General features: G+C 36.8%; 1 protein-coding gene across 1 annotated transcript in view; it reads right to left on the reverse strand.

Moving 5' to 3' along the window:
- The window catches only part of LOC112613890 (ATP-binding cassette sub-family A member 3-like), a 180,928-nt gene that overhangs the window by 79,858 nt on the left and 79,968 nt on the right, over positions 1-21,102 (reverse strand). Inside the window, exons 11-15 of the mRNA XM_025369761.1 lie at positions 11,775-11,904; positions 10,385-10,539; positions 9,994-10,149; positions 9,134-9,344; positions 2,724-2,874 (exon numbers count right to left, since the gene is read on the reverse strand). Of these exons, the coding sequence (XP_025225546.1) occupies positions 2,724-2,874; positions 9,134-9,344; positions 9,994-10,149; positions 10,385-10,539; positions 11,775-11,904 (803 nt within the window). The remainder of the gene's footprint in view (positions 1-2,723; positions 2,875-9,133; positions 9,345-9,993; positions 10,150-10,384; positions 10,540-11,774; positions 11,905-21,102) is intronic.

Below are 21,102 nucleotides of genomic sequence, written 5' to 3' on the forward strand. Positions count from 1 at the left end.
TAAAAAAAAAAAAAAAAAAAAAAAAAAAAAAAAAAAAAGCTGGGTGTGGTGGCATGCACCTGTAATCCCGGCTACTTGGGAGGCTGAGGTAGGAGAATTGCTTGAAACTGGAAGGTGGAGGTTGCAGTGAGCCAAGATTGTGCCACTACACTCCAGCCTGGGCAACAAGAGCAAAACTCCATCTCAAAATAAATACATATATGTAATTTTTTCTTTTTTTGTTTTTTTGAGACAGTGTCTCACTCTGTCACCCAGGCTGGAGTGCAGTGGCGTGATCTAAGCTCACTGCAGCCTCAATTTCCTGGGCTCAAGTGATCTGCCCGCTTTGGCCTCCCAAAGTGCTAAGATTACAGGTGTGAGCCACCAGGCCCAGTTCGTTTTAAAATTTCAAGATGACTTTCCTTGTGAGATATATTCAATGAATTGAAATACAGGTATATATGATGAAAGATTACTACTTTTCTGTTCCATAGTATTTATTCAGGCAAATAAATACATATTAGAACAATGTCTGATAGAAACCAAGTGCTCAATTGCTGTTAGGTATCAAAATTTTAGTTGGGGTAGAAATCACTGAGTATTTAACCATCATTTCATTCTTTTCATATTATGCCCTGAAATAACTAGATTTATAGGTATTTCTTTTTCTTATATTTTCTTCATCCCAATTCTTTTAGCTTAAAACTCTCCCCATAGGGGAATCTCACACCAGGGCCTGTGGGGCTGTGGGGGGGCTAAGGGAGGGATAACATTAGGAGAAATACCTAATGTAGGTGATGGGCTGATGGGTGAAGCAAAACCACAATGGCACATGTATACCTATGTGATAAACCTGCATGTTCTGCATATGTACCCCAGAACTTAAAGTGTAATAATAATAATAATAATAAATTCTCCCTGTTAGAACCACATGTTCTCACTCATAAGTGGGAGTTGAACAATGAGAACACTTGGACACAGGGAGGGGAACATCACACACCGGGGCCTGTTAGGGGGTGGGGGGCTGGGGGAGGGATAGCGTTAGGAGAAATACCTAATGTAGATGACGGGTTGATGGGTGCAGCAAATCAACATGGCACATGTATACATATGTAACAAACCTGCACATTCTGCGTATATATCCCAGAACTTAAAGTATATAAACAACTCTCCCTGTTAGAGAAAACGTCATCCTGAGCAAATATATACATCCCTAAATTCATGATTTTCATTTTATTTTGTACTGTGTGTGTCATTCTATATCTACAGCCCAGAAATCTACAATCAGTTCTTCACCTTCTAGAGTATCTTCCTATTTCTTTCTTCTGAGTGCAAACGATTAGTAAGATGATGTGGTCTCACCATATCATCTGCTTCCACGTTCTCACATTTCCTGTCTTAGAATCTCAACATGGTGTTTCTGTTCTTGTCTGAGAATGCCGTTTGTGGCCATACAAATCAGGATAGGCAGATAGTGTGGCAAGCTCAAGCAAGCTCAAGCAAACTCTTTATCTGTGTCTCTCCTTCAGATGGATTCTGTAGCTCCTGGTGGATCATGACTACAACCCTGGGCTAAGGCACCAACATAAAACCTGCTTCCCACCTGGGCTGAATGAGTCAACTGCCTTGTATCACTAAGGAGACATATCTAGAATATTATTTCCAGTTTTTCACTGTATTTAATTCTTCTACTCCAACTTATGACTAGGGTCTTGGTTCCACTCCACTGCCTGATTAGCTGCCCCAAGCTGCTGGTTCAAGAACTTCCCAATTTTCTTTTCTTTCTTTCTTTTTTATTTTTTTGAGACAGAGTTTTGCTCTTGTCACCTAGATTGGAGCACAATGGCGCAATCTTGGCTCACTGCAACCTCCATCTCCCGGGTTCAAGCAATTATCCCACCTCAGCCTCCCGAATAGCTGGGATTACAGGCACCTGCCACCATGCCTGTCTAATTTCTGTATTTTTAGTAGAGACGGAGTTTCACCATGTTGGCCAGGCTGGTCTCAAATTCCTGACCTCAGGTGATCTGCCTGCCTCGGCCTCCCAAAGTGCTGGGTCTACAGGTGTGAGCTACCACAGCAGGCTGAACTTCCTGATTTTCTGAGTGAACAGAACTCAAATGGCACAGTTCTTCTTCCTTTACTGTTTCTTTTATGACACATTCCTGTTGTTCTGGAAAAAAAAAAAATTAAAGTCCCCCATCTCCCATATTCTTTGTGAATATAACAACTGGCTTGAATCTAGAGAATACCAAAGCAACTATGTAACTGTATGTGGCAAGAAGCTAAAAATATCATACTCTGAAAGTTACCAATGAATACTCTTAGTTTCTTTTTCTCTTTTTTAGGATAGTTATCACAGGAAAAGTTATTATTCTTTGACTCCCTTTCATGAGTAACTTGGCTAACTGGTGAATCCAAGCTGCCTATTTCCTCTCGGTTCATGTCATCCTGACTCTAAGAGCCATGTTTAATTAAGCCATCCATTTTTTTCCTCTCATTATCTTAATATTTCCCTTCACTCAACTCACCAGGAGCACCAAAAACATTCATCAGTTATCCCAATTAACACCAGAAAACTACAGCCATTAGGTGCATCTCTCTGTTCACTGCAAATGGCAGCTGTAACAGGATTTTTGTCTTGTTAAATAAACTCTACTTGTTAAGCCTGAAGAAACTAGGAAAAGAAACAATGATTTCTGGCTCTCTAAGAATTACTCATTTAGCATTCTCTGGATCCATACCTGTGTGCATAATTTTTGGGCAGAATAAAAGATAACTCAGTTCCAACATCATTCTCCAAAGTGGCTGTTGGTATATAATAATGAATTAATTTTGAGACTTCTTCAACATTACAGTCAGGTGTCTTCACCATGACAATGCGGTATCCCACACCTGAGAAAAATCCATGTAGAAGAACAGATAAAATGATTTTGTATTTCCCATACTTGTGAGATCACATGTGACTTTCATTACCTGGGTAAGCTAGAAGATAGGGCATGTCAGAGATCATTAAATTACAATTCTAAGGAGCCTAATAAGTACTTCTTTTATAATTTCATTATTTCTCTTAGGGCCTGATAGTGACCTGGATTATATAACCAGATAGAGCAGAGATAGGATGAAAAGCCTCATTATCTGGCTTCTCATCCTATTGACACTGAAATCTGAGAGGACAAGATTAATATGCATTAAAGAGATATTTGTTGGTTGTCTACTACATGCCAGGTAGTAAATAAGTCAGATAAAAATCCTTTCAGAAACTGAAGAAATTGGCCGGGCATGGTGGCTTATGCCTATAATCCCAGCACTTTGGGAGGCAGAGGCGGGTGGATCACCTGAGGTCAGGAGTTGAAGACTAGACTGGCCAACATGGCAAAATCCTGTCTCTACTACACACAAAAATCAACACAGAATTCTATAAATGGCAAAAATGTATTTTAAAAGTAGAGACAAACATAAATGAGATAATTCATTACCCACAAAAGTACGCTACAAGAAATGTCAAAGGAAGGGCTTTAGGCATAAGAAACAGTATATTTTAACTGAATGAAAATAAAAATGCAACCTACTAAAATTTGTGGGGTGTTGCTAACACAGGACTTAGGAAGAAAGGTATAGCTTTAGATCCTATATTTGAAAGAAGAAAGGTTAAGAGTCAATGATTTAATGTTCCATCTTAATAGCTGGGTGTGGTGGCGTGGTGGCATGGTGGCATGTGCCTGTAACCCTAGCTACTTTGGAGGCTGCGGCAAAAGAATGGCTTGAACTCAGCAGGCAGAAGTTGCAGTAAGCAGAGATCACGCCACTGCACTCCAGCCTGGTTGAGAGAATGAGACCCTCTCGTAAATAATAATAATAATATTCCATCTTAGAAAGGTAGAAAATGAGTGAATGAATCCAAACTAAGAAACAGAAGTGAAATAATAAAGATGAACAACGAAATAAGTTAAATAAAAAACAGAAAAATGATAAAAATAATACAGCTAAAAATTCTTCTTATTCATAAGATGTATTATTAACAAGAATGATCAAGAAAAAAAAGAGAAAAACACAAATAATCAGTGTCCGAAATGAAAGTCAAGACATTAACATACGTAATACAAACATTTAAAGGATAATTAAGGGGATATTAGTTATCTAAAAAAATTAAAGTTATAAAAAAGTTCACAAAAAAGATGGAAAATCTAAATAGCCCTATATTTTTCAAAGAAATACACACACACACACACACACACACACACACACACATATATATATATATTTTTTTTTTCACTCTGTCGCCCAGGCTGGAGTGCAGTGGCATGATGTTGGCTCACTGCAACTTCCACCTCCTGGATTCAAGTGATTCTCCTGCCTCAGCCTCCTGAGTAGCTGGGAATACAGGCATGCACCACCATGCCTAGCTAATTTTTATGTTTTTAGTAGATACCGGGTTTCACCATGTTGGCCAGGCTGGTCTCAAACCTCTGAGATCGCTGGTCTCAAACTCCTGAGATCAAGTGATCTGCCTGCCTCAGCCTCCCAAAGTGCTGAATTACAGGCGTAAGCCGCTGTACCTGGCCAATAAATAGATTTTTAATTAGTAAAACTCTCCCAAATAGTAATCTTGAGACCCAGATGACACTTTACTGGTTAATTCTATCCAACACTTAAGAAAAAAATAGTAGAGCCTTATATAAATGCTTACAGACGACAAAAAAGAAGAAACACTTCTGAATTCATTTTATGAGGCCAACATAAACCTGATATCAAAACTAGACAGAGATTTCAAGAAAAGAAAACTATAGACAATATAGACCAAAGTCCCTGATGAACTTAATATCTACAAATCAAATCCTGCAATTTATAAGTAATACATAATGCCTAATAGGATTTATCCCAGGAATAAAAGCTTGGCTTTATCTTTCAAACATAAATGAATGTAAATCAGAATACAAACAAAATTAAAGAGAAAAAATATGAATATTCAACTAGATCCAAAAAGAAAAACGAAAAAAAAGCATTGATGAAATTCAACATCTACCACAGATTTTTAAAAACCTCCTAGCAATCTCCAGGAAATAAGAGAGAACACAAACAAATGGAATAACATTCCATCCTTGTTGACAGGAAGAATCAATATTGTGAAAATGGCCATACTGCTCAAAGTAATTTATAGATTCAATGCTATTCCCATTAAACTACCAGTGACATTCTTCAGAGAATTAGAAAAAGCTACTTTAAAATTTATATGAAGCCAAAAACGAGCCTGTATAGTTAAGACAATCCTAAGCAAAAAGAACAAAGCTGGAGGCATCATGCTACCTGACTTCAAATTATACTACAAGGCTACAGTAACCAAAACAGCATGGTACTGATACAAAAACAGACACATAGACCAATGGAATAGAAGAGATCTCAGAAGTAAGACCGCACATCTACAACCATCTAATCTTCAGCAAACCTGACAAAAACAAGCAAAGGGTAAAGGATCTCCTTATAATAAATGTGCTGAGAAAACTGGCTAGTCATATGCAGAAAATTGAAACTGGACCCCTTCCTTACACCTTATACAAAAATTAACTCAAGATGGATTAAAGACTTAAATGTAAAACCTAAAACTTTTATAAAAACTATAGAAGAAAATCTCAGCAATACCATTCGGGACATAGGCACAGGCAAAGGTTTGATGACAAAAACATCAAAAGCAATTGCAACAAATGCAAAAATTGACAAACGGTATCTAAACTAAAGAGCTTCTACACAGCAAAAGGAACTATTATCAGGGTGAACAGATAACCTACAGAATGGGAGAAAATTTTTGTAATCTATCCATCTGACAAAGGTCTAATATCAGAAAGTAGGCAAAGGACATGAACAGACACTTCTCAAAAGAAGACATTTATACAGCCAATAAACATATGAAAAAAAGCTCAATGTCACTGATCATTAGGGAAATGCAAATCAAAACCACAATGAGATACCATCTCACACCAATCAGAATGGCCATTATTAAAAAGTCAAGAAACAGATGCTGGCAAGGCTGTGGAGAAATAGGAATGCTTTTACACTGTTGGTGGGAATGTAAATTAGTGCTACCATTTCGGAAGACAGTGTGGCACTTCCTCAAGTCCCATTACTGGGTGTGTACCCAAAGGATTATAAATCATTCTATTATAAAGACACATGCATGTACACGTTCATTGCAGCACCATTCACAATAGCAAATACGTGGAATCAACCCAAATGCCCATCAGTGATAGATTGGATAAAGAAAATGTGGTGCATATATACCATGGAATACTATATAGCCATAAAAAGGAATGAGATTATATCATTTGCAGAGACATGGTTGGAGCTGGAAGCCATTATCCTCAGCGAACACACACAGGAACAGAAAACCAAACACCCCATGTTGTTACTTAAAAGTGGGAGCTGAACAATGAGAACACACGGACACAGGGAGAGGAACAACACACACTGGGGCCTGTCATGGGGGACAGGAGAACGGAGAGCATTAGGATAAATAGCTAATGCATGTGTGGCTTAATACCTAGGTGATGGGGTGATAGATGCAGCAAACCACCATGGCACACATTTACCTATGTAACAAACCTGCACATCCTGCACATGTATTCTAGAACTTAAAATAAAACTTTCTTAAAAAAAGAAAGAAAATCTCCTAGCAAAAAAGGAAAATTCATTAAACTGGTAACAGGCTTCCAAGTAATCCTTCAGGAAATCTCATACTTAATGATGAACATTATACATTTCCCCTCTAAGATAAGGAACAAGGCAAGTCTGTCTACTTTCATCAATCCTATTCAAGAATGTGCTATAAGTCCCATATAAGACAATAAGTCAAAAGAAAAAGATAAAAGGCATAAAGATGAGAAAGAAGCAAAATCTTCTGATTCACAAGTAATAGGATTGTGCATAGAATCTACAAAAGTATCATCAGACCTAATGTATGAATAAACAAGTTTACAAGATACAAGGTCAATATAAAATTATTGTATATATAAATACTACAAAAGAAACGTTGGAAAATGACATTAAATACTACCATTTGCATAAATATAAAAATGAAATACTTTGGAATATATCTAATGAAAGACCTTGACAATGAACACAACAAAATATAGCCAAAAATGGCCTAAACAAAACCTAAATAAACCAATAAATAATATGAAGCTCATATACTGGAAGACTCAATATTGAAGATGACCATTCTTCCCAAAATGATACATAGCTTCAAAGAGATCCCAATCAATATTTAACCAGAGTTTTTGTAGAATTTAACAAAATGGCTCTAAGATCTATAGGGAAATATAAAGGGCCTAAAATAGCTCAAGCAATTTTGGAAAACAAGAAAAAAGTTGACAGACTTATGTTACCTATTTTCAGAACTTACTATAAAGATCCAGTATTCATGACTGTTGTATTTGTAAAAGAATAGACCTATGGATGAATGAAACAACAGAAAAACCAAAAGTAGACCCACTTATAGATAGTCAGCTGATTTTTATCAAAGGTGCCAAAGCAATTCACTAGAAAAAGGAATGTGTTTCAGTAAATGGTTCTGGATACTCACGGGGGAAAAAAATCAACATCAACACCATTTGCAAAAGTCAACTTGAAATAAGTCATAAACCTTTAGAAGCTAGAACTGTAAAGTATCAAGAAGAAAATATAGGAGATCTCTGCAACCTTTATGTAAGCAAAGATATCCTAGAAAGGACACAAAAATCTTCAAAAAAATTAATAAATGAGCCTTAAAATTAAACATTTACACTCATCAAAAGATACGATTAAGATAAGTAGGCAAGGAACCCATTTGGATAAATATTCACAACCATATATCTGACAAAGAACTCACATGAAGAATATGTGAAAGAACTACAAATGTTCAATCAAAAAGATAACCAACTTGTAATAGTGGGCAGAAGACTTAAACACTTCACAAAAGAATTTATGCAAATAGCCAACTTATACATGAAAATGAACTCAATATAATTATTCTTCAGGGAAATGAAAATTAAAAACACTGAGATAACTGTTTCACACCCACCAGAATGACTAAAACCCAAAAGGCAAACCAAAGTGTTGGTGTGGGTATGGAGTAAGTGGAATTCTCAAACACGCTGACTGGTATAAAATATTACAAGCACTTTGAAGAACCTTTCAAAACATCACACACATAATTTATGACCAAGAACCCCACCAGTAAGTACCAAAATATTCCACTACTAAGTATTTTTATCCAAGATGAATTTTTAAGCAAGAGAGATCTTTAAGTTCACAAGATGGATTTTTAACCAAGAAAGATCTTTAAATTCATAGCACATTTGCTTATGATATTTGAATTCATATATCATATGATAGAAATGACCTAAAACAACATAAAAATCTATGAAGATTTGAAGTTATGTACAATTGATCCATGCAACAATATAGATTAATCTCAAACGTATTGTGCTGAAGAAACCAGGAACAAAATTATAATATATAATTCATTTATATGACATTCAACAACAGGCAAAACTAATGTATCGTAATAAAATCAGAAAGTAATTGCCTCTGGGAGAGGTGAATTGATGAAAACAGGCTCTAAAAATACTTTCTGGAATCATGGAACTATTTCGTGTCAAAATTATATATAAAGAGTCAAAGAAGACTGATGTATAGGTAATTTTGAATAATGGCCTTAAAAAGGTAAGGAAGCTATTAGGACATATTTGGTATTTTACAGTTTAGAAAAATTTTTCATATTGTAATAAATTATTCCACTCATATAGAAGCAATTTAGTACTTCTTTGAAAAACAAGAAACAGCAGATGTTTGATTCACTACGTTTCCCTTATAATCCATCAACCTGTCTGTCTGTCTATCTAACTCTTTGAAAGCACACATGCATTTGGGCAAATTAAAATTTAAGTAGAAGCCATATGGAAAAACTGAACAGAAATTTTGGATAAAACAATAAACACAAAAGAGGGAAACAATTTTGAAAAAAAGGAGTATTATTTCAAAAAGCTCATAGTTGAATACTAATTAATAGAACAGAAGGAATCACTGAAGTTTTGGGTACCTAGAAAAAAACAATAAAACATATGTTTGAGGAATGTTATGAAGGCATCAATATCCTGAGAATAATCAAGGAGAGACAGACCATATATTTTTTTCAGGAAAATTGAAGAGCCACAGCACCGCACGGATCCCTTGACCATGATGGCTATGCGGTCACCCAGAACATCAGCTTCATCCATGTAGTGGGTGGTCAGTAGGATGGTACGATCAAGTTTAAAATGCTGCAGGAGATCCCAGGTGACCCTCCTTGAGACTGGGTCCATGCCAGACGTTGGCTCATCAAGTATCACTACCTGAAGACCAGAAAAACAAATCCATGACCATTGTTAAATATTATATACTGGTACCACTATTGTCTTACCAGTCATGGAGCTTACTTTGATTTTGCTTTTTCACTTGGTTCAACTAGGCTAAGATAATAAGTTTAGAGGCTAAGTGCAGTGGCTCACACCTGTAATCTCAGCACTTTGGGAGGCCAAAGTGGAGGATCACTTGAGCCCAAAAGTTAGGGCAACATAGTGAGACCCTATCTCTACAAAAAACTTAAAAAATTAATAAAAAGTTAGCTGGGTGTGGTGGCATGTGCCTGTAGTTCCAGCTATCTGGGAGGCTGAGCAGGGAAGATTGCTTGAGTCAGGTAGGTTAAGGTTGCTTTAAGCCATGATTGTGCCACTGCACTCCAGCCTGGGTGACAGAGCAAGACCCTGTCTCAAAAAAAAGTTTAGAAAAAACTGAATTAGGAATGCTGGAATAATTTCAAACCTATGGCCATTTTATACCAACGAGATCGACAATGTCAATCCCATCTGATTTTCATTTAGGAGGTTATATTTAGAACGTTAGCTCCATAGCAGTTCTCAAATTTGTGTCAGCTGATTCTTTTAGAGTAGCTGCAGAATGCAGTGGGAATCCATATTTGGCTTTGTTTGTTTGTTTGTTTACCTTGGAGCCCCCTATAAGTGCTATAATGATGGAGAGTTTGCGCTTCATTCCTCCACTCAGTGACTTTGACAATTTGTTACGCTTTTCTAGCAGGTTAAAAGTAGCCAGCATGCGGTCAATTTCAGTAGGCGTCATCTTTCCATGTACTCCTTTTATCTAGAAAAAGGAGCCAGAGTTTACTTGGTGCTTCCAACTTTACTCTTAGAAACATATTACACCAGCTTTTCTCTTACATCATTCATGTAGTAATTTATTCCCTTTGCTTTTCTTTATGTTTAAAGAATTCATTAAAATCAATTTCGAACTTTGTAAGAATAAGAATATTCGTAGTAGCTAATCTACCTGAAGCACATGAATAGACTGGGGGAAAAGGAAACTTTCTTTTGCTTACCACAGAATAGAAATGAAGGTGTTCTGATACCGTCAAGTAATTAAACAACAGGTTCTGCTGGGGACACAAGCCCAGCGATTTCCTAATCTGGACCATCTGCTTTGAGATACTGTATCCATTAATATAGGCATTTCCACTTGTGGGAGGATAGAGACCTGGAATCAAGCAGAAAACATAACAGAAACTTAGTTTTCATAAGGGAACGTGGACACAAACTGCTCATTAGCATATCAACTTTGAAATTTACATACAGATGACTCATTAGCATTAGCAATATTTCACACAGAAGAAAATGCTACAAAACACTGACAGTTATTTTTGAGGTGATGAACTTAGAAGTAATTTATTTTGTAATTTCCTATTTAACTGTATGTTCTATGTTTCAATGTGTATGAAAAAGTGCAAATCATTTGAGTAATAAAAACATGAGAGAGTGTCATATTACAACGTGCCAGCATTGCCCATCAGCCATTTGACATTTATGAATTCTGTTTTAAGCTGTGCATTGCCTTAAGTTAAGGTGTATGTGGTAAGCCCCAGGGCAACTACTAAGAAAATAACTCAAAACTATATAATGAGAAAAATTATTAAAGGAATTAAAATGTTACACACTAGAAACTATTCACTTACTGCAGGCCGGGCGCAGTGGCTCATACCTGTAATCTCAATACTTTGGGAGGCCGAGGTGGGTGGATCGCTTGAGCTCAGGAGTTTGAGACCAGCCTGGGAAACATGGCAAAACCCTGTGTCTATTAAAAATACACAAATCAGCTGGGCATGGTGGTGCATGCCTGTAATCATGAGAATTGCTTGAACCTGGGAGGCGGAGGTTGCAGTGAGCTGAGATTGCGCCACTGCACTCCAGCCTGGTGACAGAGCGAGACTCCATCTCAAAAAAAAAAAAGAAAAAAAAAAAGTGTATTCTGCTGAGTGGAATTTTCTATAAATGTCAATTAGATTGTTTTGAGTAACAGTGCTGTTAAGTTTTTCAGTAACTTTAATAATTTCTGTTTACTGGTTCTATCAATTGCCAGAAGAGTGGTGTTGAAGTCTCCAACTATAATTGCAAATGTTTCTATTTCTTTTTTCAAGTCTATCAGTTTTTGCTTTGAGCATTTTGATGCTCTGTTCTTTGACTGCATTCATATTAAGAATAGTTATGTTTTCTTGGTAGATTGACCTTTTTATCATTATGTAATGTCCTCTTTCCTCTTCCCCAAAATAAATACTAATTTTAAATTTTATAACAATTATTTGCAAACTTGAAAATAAAGGAGATTATTAAAGTATATATCGCAGAAATCACTAAACTGTGAACATCAAGAGGATATACAAAACTCTCATTGCTTTATCTACAGTTTTTTTTTTTTTAACAGAGTGGAACACCTACCTGAGAGAATGGATAGAGTGGTGGATTTTCCTGCCCCATTATGTCCTAGAAGAACAGTGATCTGCCCCTCATATAAATTCAAAGACAAGTCATTTACAGCTACTTTGGTAGTGTTGTGCATTTGGAATACCTATGGGAAAAATCCCACAAATACTAACTTTATCACAATCACATTGAAAGAACATGCACTCATACCAGCTATCAAAGACACAATACATCATCAGTTATGAGAAGAAAAATCAAAGTGTAAAGGAATGAAACTATGAAAAGAAATATTTGAAGGCATAACACAAGGTTTAGAATGTCACAGTAGATATACAAACATTCCCTGAGCAATCTTATTCATTACTGCTTTCTTTTCTATTTTACTTTATGCGTATAAATTTAAGGGGTACAGGTGCCATTTTGTTACACAGATATATGGTATAGTGGTGAGGTCTGGGCTTTTAGTGTAACCATGACCCAAATAATAAACACTGCTTCAAGTGATTTTTCATCCTTCATGCATCTCCCACAATCCCACCCTTCTGAGTCTCCAATGTCTGTCATTCCACACTGTATGTCCATGTATACATATTATTTAGCTGTCACTAATAAGTGGGAACATGCAGAATTTGACTTTCTGTTGCTGGGTTGTTTCACTTAAGAGAGTGGTCTCCAGTTTCATCCATGTTACTACAAAATACATGATTTCATTTTTTTTTTATGGCTGAGTAGTATTCCATCGTGTGTACATACCACAATTATTATTATTTTTAATTTTTAAAATTGTTTTTTGAGACAGAGTTTCACTCTTATTGCACAGGCTAGAGTGCAGTGGCACGATCTTGGCTCATTGCAACCTCCACCTCCTGGGTTCAAGCGATTCTCCTGCCTCAGCCTCCCGAGTAGCTGGGATTACAGGCATGCACCACCGTGCCTGGCTAATTTTGTATTTTTAGTAGAGACGAGGTTTCACCATGTTAGTCAGGCTGGTCTCGAACTCCTGACCTCAGGTAATCCACCCGCCTTGGCCTCCCAAAGTGCTGGGATTACAGGTGTGAGCCACTGTGCCCGGCTTATACCATAATTATTTCTTTATCCAATCATCTGTTGATCCAATGGATGACTGCTTTGTTTCAGTTTCCATCTTGAACTTATAATGCCACAATCTTCTTCAGTTAATGTCTTTGGCCTAATTTAGAGAATTGTCCATTGAAAATCACACATGGATATTTATCTCAAATTTTTTATGTGTGGACTAGTAGTGCTTCTGCTTAATACACAAGAAGGTGGAAAAAGAATCACTCCCAGTCTAGCAACAAGTAGAAGCTAAAAAATCTATGAAATTATAACTTTTCTTGAACCCATCTTAGAGGTAAGGTTTCCAGGCAACCAACCAGCCTGAAATTTAAACTTTCAAGGAGAGATGGCATATTAATATTTGCTTGTCTGGAGCAGACATGGGTACCTAGGAGCCAACTTGAGTACTTATACAAGCTAGTAAGAAGATTTAGGTTAGATTTTTTTTTTAAAAAAATGAGGTGAAAACAGTTTAAGAAACACAATACTTAAATGGAAGAGTTGGGATTCAAGCCCATATCATTAAGAATTAAAGCATATTTTCCTTCTAACACAACCTATACATGGTGAATAAAGGCAAACATCTTGTGTAATAGAAAAAAATACTATTGGGCTGGGTGCGGTGGTTCATGCCTGTAATCCCAGCACTTTAGGAGACTGAGGCAGGTGGATCACGAGGTCAGGAGATCGAGACCATCCTGGCCAACATGGTGAAACCCCGTCTCTACTAAAAATACAAAAATTAGCCAGGCGTGGTGGCGGGCACTCGTAGTCCCAGCTACTCAGGAGGCTGAGGCACGAGAATTGCTTGAACCCAGGAGGCGGAGGTTAGAGTGAGCTGAGATCACACCACTGCACTCCAGCCTGGCAACAGTGAGACTCCGTCTCAAGAAAAAAAAAAAAAAAAAAAAAAAACCTATTTAAGTTTTTAAAAATCCCAAATAGTGGTAGGTATTTTCTCCCTAGGTGTCTTATACTGTCTTCTCCACAGACTTAAGCCTCAGGCTTGCAACTGCTTATCTGAAATCTCTACTTGGATGAAGTCTGAAGTTCCTATATCCAAAAGTAAGCTCTTAATTTTCCAAACTTTCATTTAAAAACCAACAATAAACTAATCAAACTGTGACTTTTCCCCAGTATCTCCAGTATTCATAACTGGTCAACTAACTCCCCATTTCCTCAAGCCACTAAACCAACAGCGACATTAGTTTCTTCCTTTTCCCTCAATCCCACATCTAACCTATACATAAGTCTTCAGTTATAACCTTAAAACACATTTTGCATCTTTTTTTTTTTTTTTTTTTTGACAGAGTCTCACTCTGTCACCTAGGCTGGAGTGCAGCGGTGCAGTCTCAGCTCACTACAACTCCACCTCCCAGGTTCAAACAATTTTCCTGCCTTAGCCTCCTGAGATTACGGGTACCCACCACCACACCCAGTTAATTTTTGTAATTTTAGTATAGACGGGGTTTCACCATGTTGACCAGGCTGATCTCGAACTCCTGACCTCAGGTGATCACCCGCCTCGGCCTCCCAAAGTGCTGGGATGACAGGTGTAAGCTACCATACCTGGCCTGTTTTGAATCTTTATATTGCAATCTCCAGTGCCACCAGCCTATGGTGCCATCATATCCTACCTGAGCTACTATCAAAGCCTCCAATTTGTCTTCTTGTTTCCACTCACTGTCCTCACAACAGCCAGAATGGTCCTGCCTGTCCAATTGTACACTGGCATCACTTCTGATTCAAAACATAATCAACATGTGAAGCGTTTTCCAACCCAAGGGTTTTGATTTTTTTCTATTTGAATCTTTTGTTCCTATTTTTTTTTTCCTTGGGGAGGGGGGTGGAGTCTCGCTCTGTCATCCGGGCTGGAGTGCAGTGGCATGATCTTGGCTCGCTGTAACCTCCGCCCCGCCGGGTTCAAGCAATTCTCCTGCCTCAGTCTCACAAGTGGCTGGGATAACAGGCGCCTGCCACCACGCCCGGCTAATTTTGTATTTTATTAGAGATGGAGTTTCACCATATTGGTCAGGCTGGTCGTGAACTCCTGACCTCAGGTGATTCACCCGCCTTGGGCTCCCAAAGTGTTGGGATTACAGGCGTGAGCCACCCACCGCACCTGGCCTATTCCTAGCTTTTCAACCATCTGGTTCATTCTCATCTAGTATCAGCTCCAAGGGCACTGTTTCAGGTTTGGGTTTCCAGGAAACAGTTCTCAATTAGAAGATTAGAATGTAGTATGAACATTGTCCAAATCAAAATGAGGTCACTTGTGTTAAAAAACAACAACAACAACAACAAAAACAAACAAAACAAAAAAAACACAACACCTTAATAAATACATCTAGGGAAGGCCATGAAGAGAGAGTTCTCATGTACAAATGCCTGATAACAAGGGCTATCACAAAAGGCTCTGCAGAAACCACAACCTGGCAGCTGGGCACAGTGGCTCATACCTGTAACCCCAGCACTTTAGGAGGCTGAGGCAGATGGATCACCTGAGGTTAGGAGTTTGAGACCATCCTGGCCAACATGGCGGAACCTTGTCTCTACTAAAAATCCAAGAACTAGCCAGGCATGGTGGCACGTGCCTGTAATTTCAGCTACTCTGGAGGCTGAGACAAGAGAATTGCTTGAACCTAGGAGGCAGAGGTTGCAATAAGCCAAGATCACACCACTGTACTCTAGCCAGGGAAATAGAGGGAGACTCTGTCTCAAAAAAAAAAAAGAAAGAAAGAAAGAAAGAAAGAAAAGAAAAGATAAAAAGAAACCACAACCTTGCATAAAGGCCATTGCAGTTCTACACAAAAAATGTTTCTGTAAAGACGTCTGCCCAGCAACTGCCTGCCTGACCTCAGACTGGCACCATGCTTGTTATTAATCCTTGTAGCCAAAAGTAATTATCTGAAGCAATCACATAATCCTCTTAATTCTCCTTTAAAAATCTTTATAATTCTTTGCTTCCATGAATATATATATATACACAATTTACCAACACACATGAATGCTCTATTCCCAAGTAAATACCATTTTCTTTTAGACAGCTTCTCTCTGTTATTGATATAAATGGTGTCAGAAGTGGGATCAAAGTGAGCTCACTTCAGAAGAATCAGCAGCCCCTGGAATCAAATGTGGTACAACTGAGGCCTCTACATTCTCTGTTTCCATGAATTACTTTTTATGCCCCAGTGAATCTCTTCTCAGATTCTCATCCTCCCTCACTTTGGTGAGTGGTTTATGACTTCATATGGGGTTTGTTTTGGTTGTAAGGCCACCTTAATAAAGAACCTTATCTCTCTCCTAGAATGATAAGACTTTCTTTTATGACAAGCCCTTTCTGGTATAAAGACAACTACCCTTCTGGTTTGAGTATCCTGGATTCTACATAATTTATATCCTGTGTCTGAGGCATGTATTTCTGGTGAATTCACATGGCCTGCATGCCTAGTTTAATATTTTGTTTGGTCTGCATGCCTGGGTTAAAGTTTTTGTGAACACTCTGATTTTGGTTTCATTTTGGCTTGCTTATGTGCATTTTTAAATGATTTGGCTCTTTCCCCTTGCTTGCTTCTAAAAACATTCTCAGAGTAAGAAAACATTCTAATGGTAGACGCAGATTCTAAAAGCTACTAGGATGGTCACTACCATCTAAAACACCAGTCTACACTCCTGATATTTGCTGACAGGGTTAATGGGATTGTCTTTGCTCTCAAGAGATTAATAAGAACAAAATGGGATTCTCAAACATGAAGGAATGTTAGGTTTTCTGGGATTTGAGCTAGCATTATGGGCCATTTTGGAGCACATTTTTAAACCAATGGGAAAATTATGTTTAAAACATTCACAGCTGAAATGGTCATTCTCAAACGCTTTCAAAAGCTTCTAACTATAGAGTTGACATGTAGAGCCTTCTAAGTCCTCTATGATTTTTCCAGCCTACTCTGAATCTGCTGACTTTTCTACTGATGCTGAAATAAAACTCATTGTTTACAGCATTCCAGCCAAGAATAAAAACGTCTTAAAGGGCTTTCAAATTAATGGCTTGACAAATTACAGCAACCTGAACATTTTTCAGAAATGTCCATTTAGGATTGCCTGGCTAACAATCACTTATAGTGATGGGACAGTTAATTGAAGGATTATTAGTCTACAAGAAAAAGAACTAAGTAAATGTTCATAAAAGTGAGGCTTCCAGATCAAATGAGTCAAAATCTTGAGCTCAGATCAACATTATAAGGTATCTCTCTCCAACATAAACATTTTGCTTTGTCTACAAGGCAGGGCGAAAAAAGCCAAAAAAGAAACCTGCACAAATGCTTCCCTACCTTCATTGACTAGTAAGCAAACCAGGCCAGCACACAAAAGAGGAGATTTGTTATTAAAAATGCAAGTCTACTTGGAGATTTTGTTTTCTTATACAATTTAGCCAGTCCTAGCTAAATGTAAGCATTGGAATACTTAATCCTAAGCTTATTTAAAACTGAAAAAAGAAAAAGAGTGTTTTGTTTGTTTTTTAAAAAATCAATCTGCTATGAAAGCTACTTTACCAAAAATTTTGGTCCACAGTCTCAATTAGAGAAAGTACCTAGCAGAGAAAATAAAGTTTAGTCATGTAAACAAGTCTCATTTTGTCAGACATATAATTTGGATCTAACTCTCCTTTATAAATTTGTGAGTCTGTATTACTCTCCCATGACTAAAATTCTAAAACAAACGCTACAGCGTCTTTGTGTGTGTGTGTACATATGTGTGTGTTTAGGTATGTTTCCACATTTGTACATGTTTTATATTTTATGTATTGTGTCTACATGTAAAGTCTGGCCAAAAATCCCTTAAGAAATTCTCTTCAGATTAACTTAAAGGAGCACTCATATAAAATATACAGTAATTAACTCAAATTCCTTTTAGTTCATGTGACTTATGTATATCTTTAACAAATAAGCTGGCCTTAACATCATTGGTAAAATAAAAATAGAAATGTCTTCAAAATTGTCAACATACATCTTGCCCATACATTTTTGGGTTTACTCCTGAAACAGTTTTGTATGTTTCTCTGCTAGATGTTATAAGGTCACAAAATTATAACCCCAACTTAAAAACAGAATGATCTTTATGTAGCTCCTTGATAAGTAGGACTAATTTAATGCTGTTCATTCGATAAAAACATCTGTAACTTTTATGTTATCAGCAAAATACCCACATACTTAACGTGAAGGTTCTAACTTAGGTTAACTTAGGTAAACACATGATATTCACAGGCTATAAAAGTGGATAACAGGAAAATAGCTTAAAATGATGGCTAGCTTTGTCTAATATCTAAACTTTCATAAATAATCTAGGTATAATATTAACAATAAATTTGAGAAATATAAATGAGATAAACATTTATAAATAAACTTGTTATGTAACTTAAAATTTTAAATAGATGTTATGTTAAATTAAGTGATACTCATCGTTTGGGTCATTTCCAAATAAGACAAAAAAATAAAAAATTGCTGAACATAAATATGTTTGCTGTGGACTTCTTAAATTTTATAGAAACACTAAATAAATATATTTGGGTCTATTAATATAAAAACATATGTCATGGGGAAATATGCTTCAAAAGATTATAAAATGATTCTTTTCTATAAGATACAGATATGTGACAGTTCAAAATTGCTTACTAGAAATTAAGGTTATTAAAAGTTAAAATTCTATCAATATAGATAATTTTGTATATAGTATGCAAAAAGATGTGTTTTTGATAAAAATCATAAGGCATAAATATGTGTGTTCTTTATTGAGAAAAAATATAATTTTGTCTAATAAAGAGGTTAAAGATTTCAAAAAGTGAATTTAGGAAATACATAAAAACAAAATAGAAAGGAACCAGGAAGTGAGAGAGAGAGAGAGAGAAAGAGAGCGAGAGAGAGAGAGAGGAAAGTTATGAATATATAGGCCAGGGACAGTGGCTCACACCTGTATTCCCAGTACTTCGGGAAACTGAGGCTGGGGGATCACCTGAGGTCAGGAGTTTGAGACCAGCCCAGCTAACATGGCAAAACCTCATCTCTACTAAAAATATAAAAATTAGCTCGGCATGTGGTGCGCGCCTGTAATCCCAGTTACTCAGGAGGCTGAGGCAGGAGAATCACTTGAACCCAGGAGGTGGAGGTTGCGGTGAGCCAAGATCATGCCACCACACTATAGTCTGGGAAACAGAGTGAGACTCTGTCTCAAAAAAAAAAGAAAGTTATGGATATAAAGATATATTTTTGACAAGAAAGGCTGAAAAAAGAAAATAATTTTGTGCAAAAAATCTTATGTGGTAACTTTTGTCCTAAGGTAAAATGACGTTATTTAAAAAACAGTAAGTATGGGATAAAGCAGAAAGTCTAAGCATATCATTGAATGTCTGAGTAAAGTGTGATAAGGTTTGTGAAGAATAAATTTATACAAGAAATTTGTGCGTAATTAGGTTACTATAATTAGAAGGGAATAATGTCTTTGTAAAGATTGAACTTAATATTAAAAATATACTAATACTAATACAAAACTAAAAATTTGGTCCCCTATGTTAGAACAACAGGTTTTCTTGAAGTACTGATCTGTTCTTGCTAAAAGTGCAAGAGGCTTTGATTTTTAACTCTAAAATCTGTTTCTTTAATAACTATCTTCTAAACTGCAGACAGTTTTTATTTTTGCATGTTTCTTCCTGAGACCCATTTAATTTGTATACTTTCAGGTCAGAAATATTGTTTTCTTCATTCAGAAAGGTGATTTCATTTCTTGGGATAGGGCTTTTCTCCTGAAGCTTCTCTGATTCATCTCAAAAATTCAAAAACCTCAAAAATTCAACTTTTGCTGTATCCACTGCATATGATTTGCAGTGGATCATACATCACTGCCCTCAATCCTCATCCTCCCCTTGAAAAGGTTTATCTTTTTGCTTGGTTGGGGTGATAATTTTCTCTTCAACTTTTTCATCATCTCCTGTAACTTTTGCTCCAGTTTTAACTTGGCTGTTATGATCTGACACTGCAATGTTCTGTCCTGAAGGCCTAGAAAAGCAGTATTTTCTTTCAGGATAACTTGATCCTAAACTCTTGGCTTTACCTGATATATCTGAGTTTTTCCATGTAACCAGAAAATTTCTCATGCTTTTTACTAAGAGCTGTGTATTCCCCTACCAAGGTACCAGTTTCCTTGCTTACATTCTTCTATGACACGATATACATTCACAATTTTGGACATACTTCCTATGTCTGATTAAATTCAGGTAACTTTTCATTAGGCTTGACTTCCAGGATACCTAAGTAAGCTTCCCAAAAGGAAAAGCAATCACACTATAGAAGGTTCTTTACCTTTTTGGTAACTGACCTAAAACACAGTATTTTTTGTTTTATCAAGGTAATTTCCTACGTTATCTTTATGAGATTTCTTTTTGATTACTCAGGTTTGAAAGCATTATGTTTTGTATACCCATATAACTTTAAGTTAATTTTACTTTTTACAATTTATTTTTAATTTTCATAGGTGCATAATCGTTGTATATATTTATGGGGTGCACATGATATTTTGCTAGAAGCATACAGTTTGTAATGATCAAAACTGGGTAACTGGGATATCCATCATCTCAAACATTTATTATTCCTTTGTATTGGGAAAAGTCCAGGCTGAGCGTGGTGGCTCACACCCATAATCCCAGCACTTTGGGAGGCCAAAGCGGGCGGATCACCTGAGGTCAGGAGATCGAGACCAACCTGGCTAACATGGTGAAACCCTGTCACTACTAAAAATACAAAAATTAGCCGGACATGTTGACATGTGCCTGTAATCCCAGCTGCTTGGGAGGCTGAGACAGGATAATTGCTTGAACCAGGGAGGCAGAGGTTACAGCGAGCCAAGATCATGCCACTGCACTCTAGACTAGGTGACACAGTGAAACTCTGTCTCAAAAAAAAAAAAAAAAAAAAAAAAAAAGGCCAAACCTTCTCTCCTATTTTAAAATATGCAGCAAATTATTACTAATTGTAGTTGCCTTTCTGTGCCATCAAATACTTTCTATCTAACTGCATTTTTGTACTCGTCAAGAAACCCCTTTTTATGCCCTACTCTGCACTACCCTTTCTAGTCAGTGGTCACCACCACTCTATTCACTACTTTCACGAAATGAATTATTTTAGCTCCACATATGAATGAGAACATGCAGTGTTTGTCTTTCTGTGCCTGGTTTATTTCACTTAACATAATGTCCCCAGTTCCATCCATGTTGCTGCAG

This window comes from Theropithecus gelada, chromosome 20 (genome assembly GCF_003255815.1).
Source record: "Theropithecus gelada isolate Dixy chromosome 20, Tgel_1.0, whole genome shotgun sequence".
In the NCBI taxonomy this organism is placed as follows: Eukaryota; Metazoa; Chordata; class Mammalia; order Primates; family Cercopithecidae; genus Theropithecus; species Theropithecus gelada.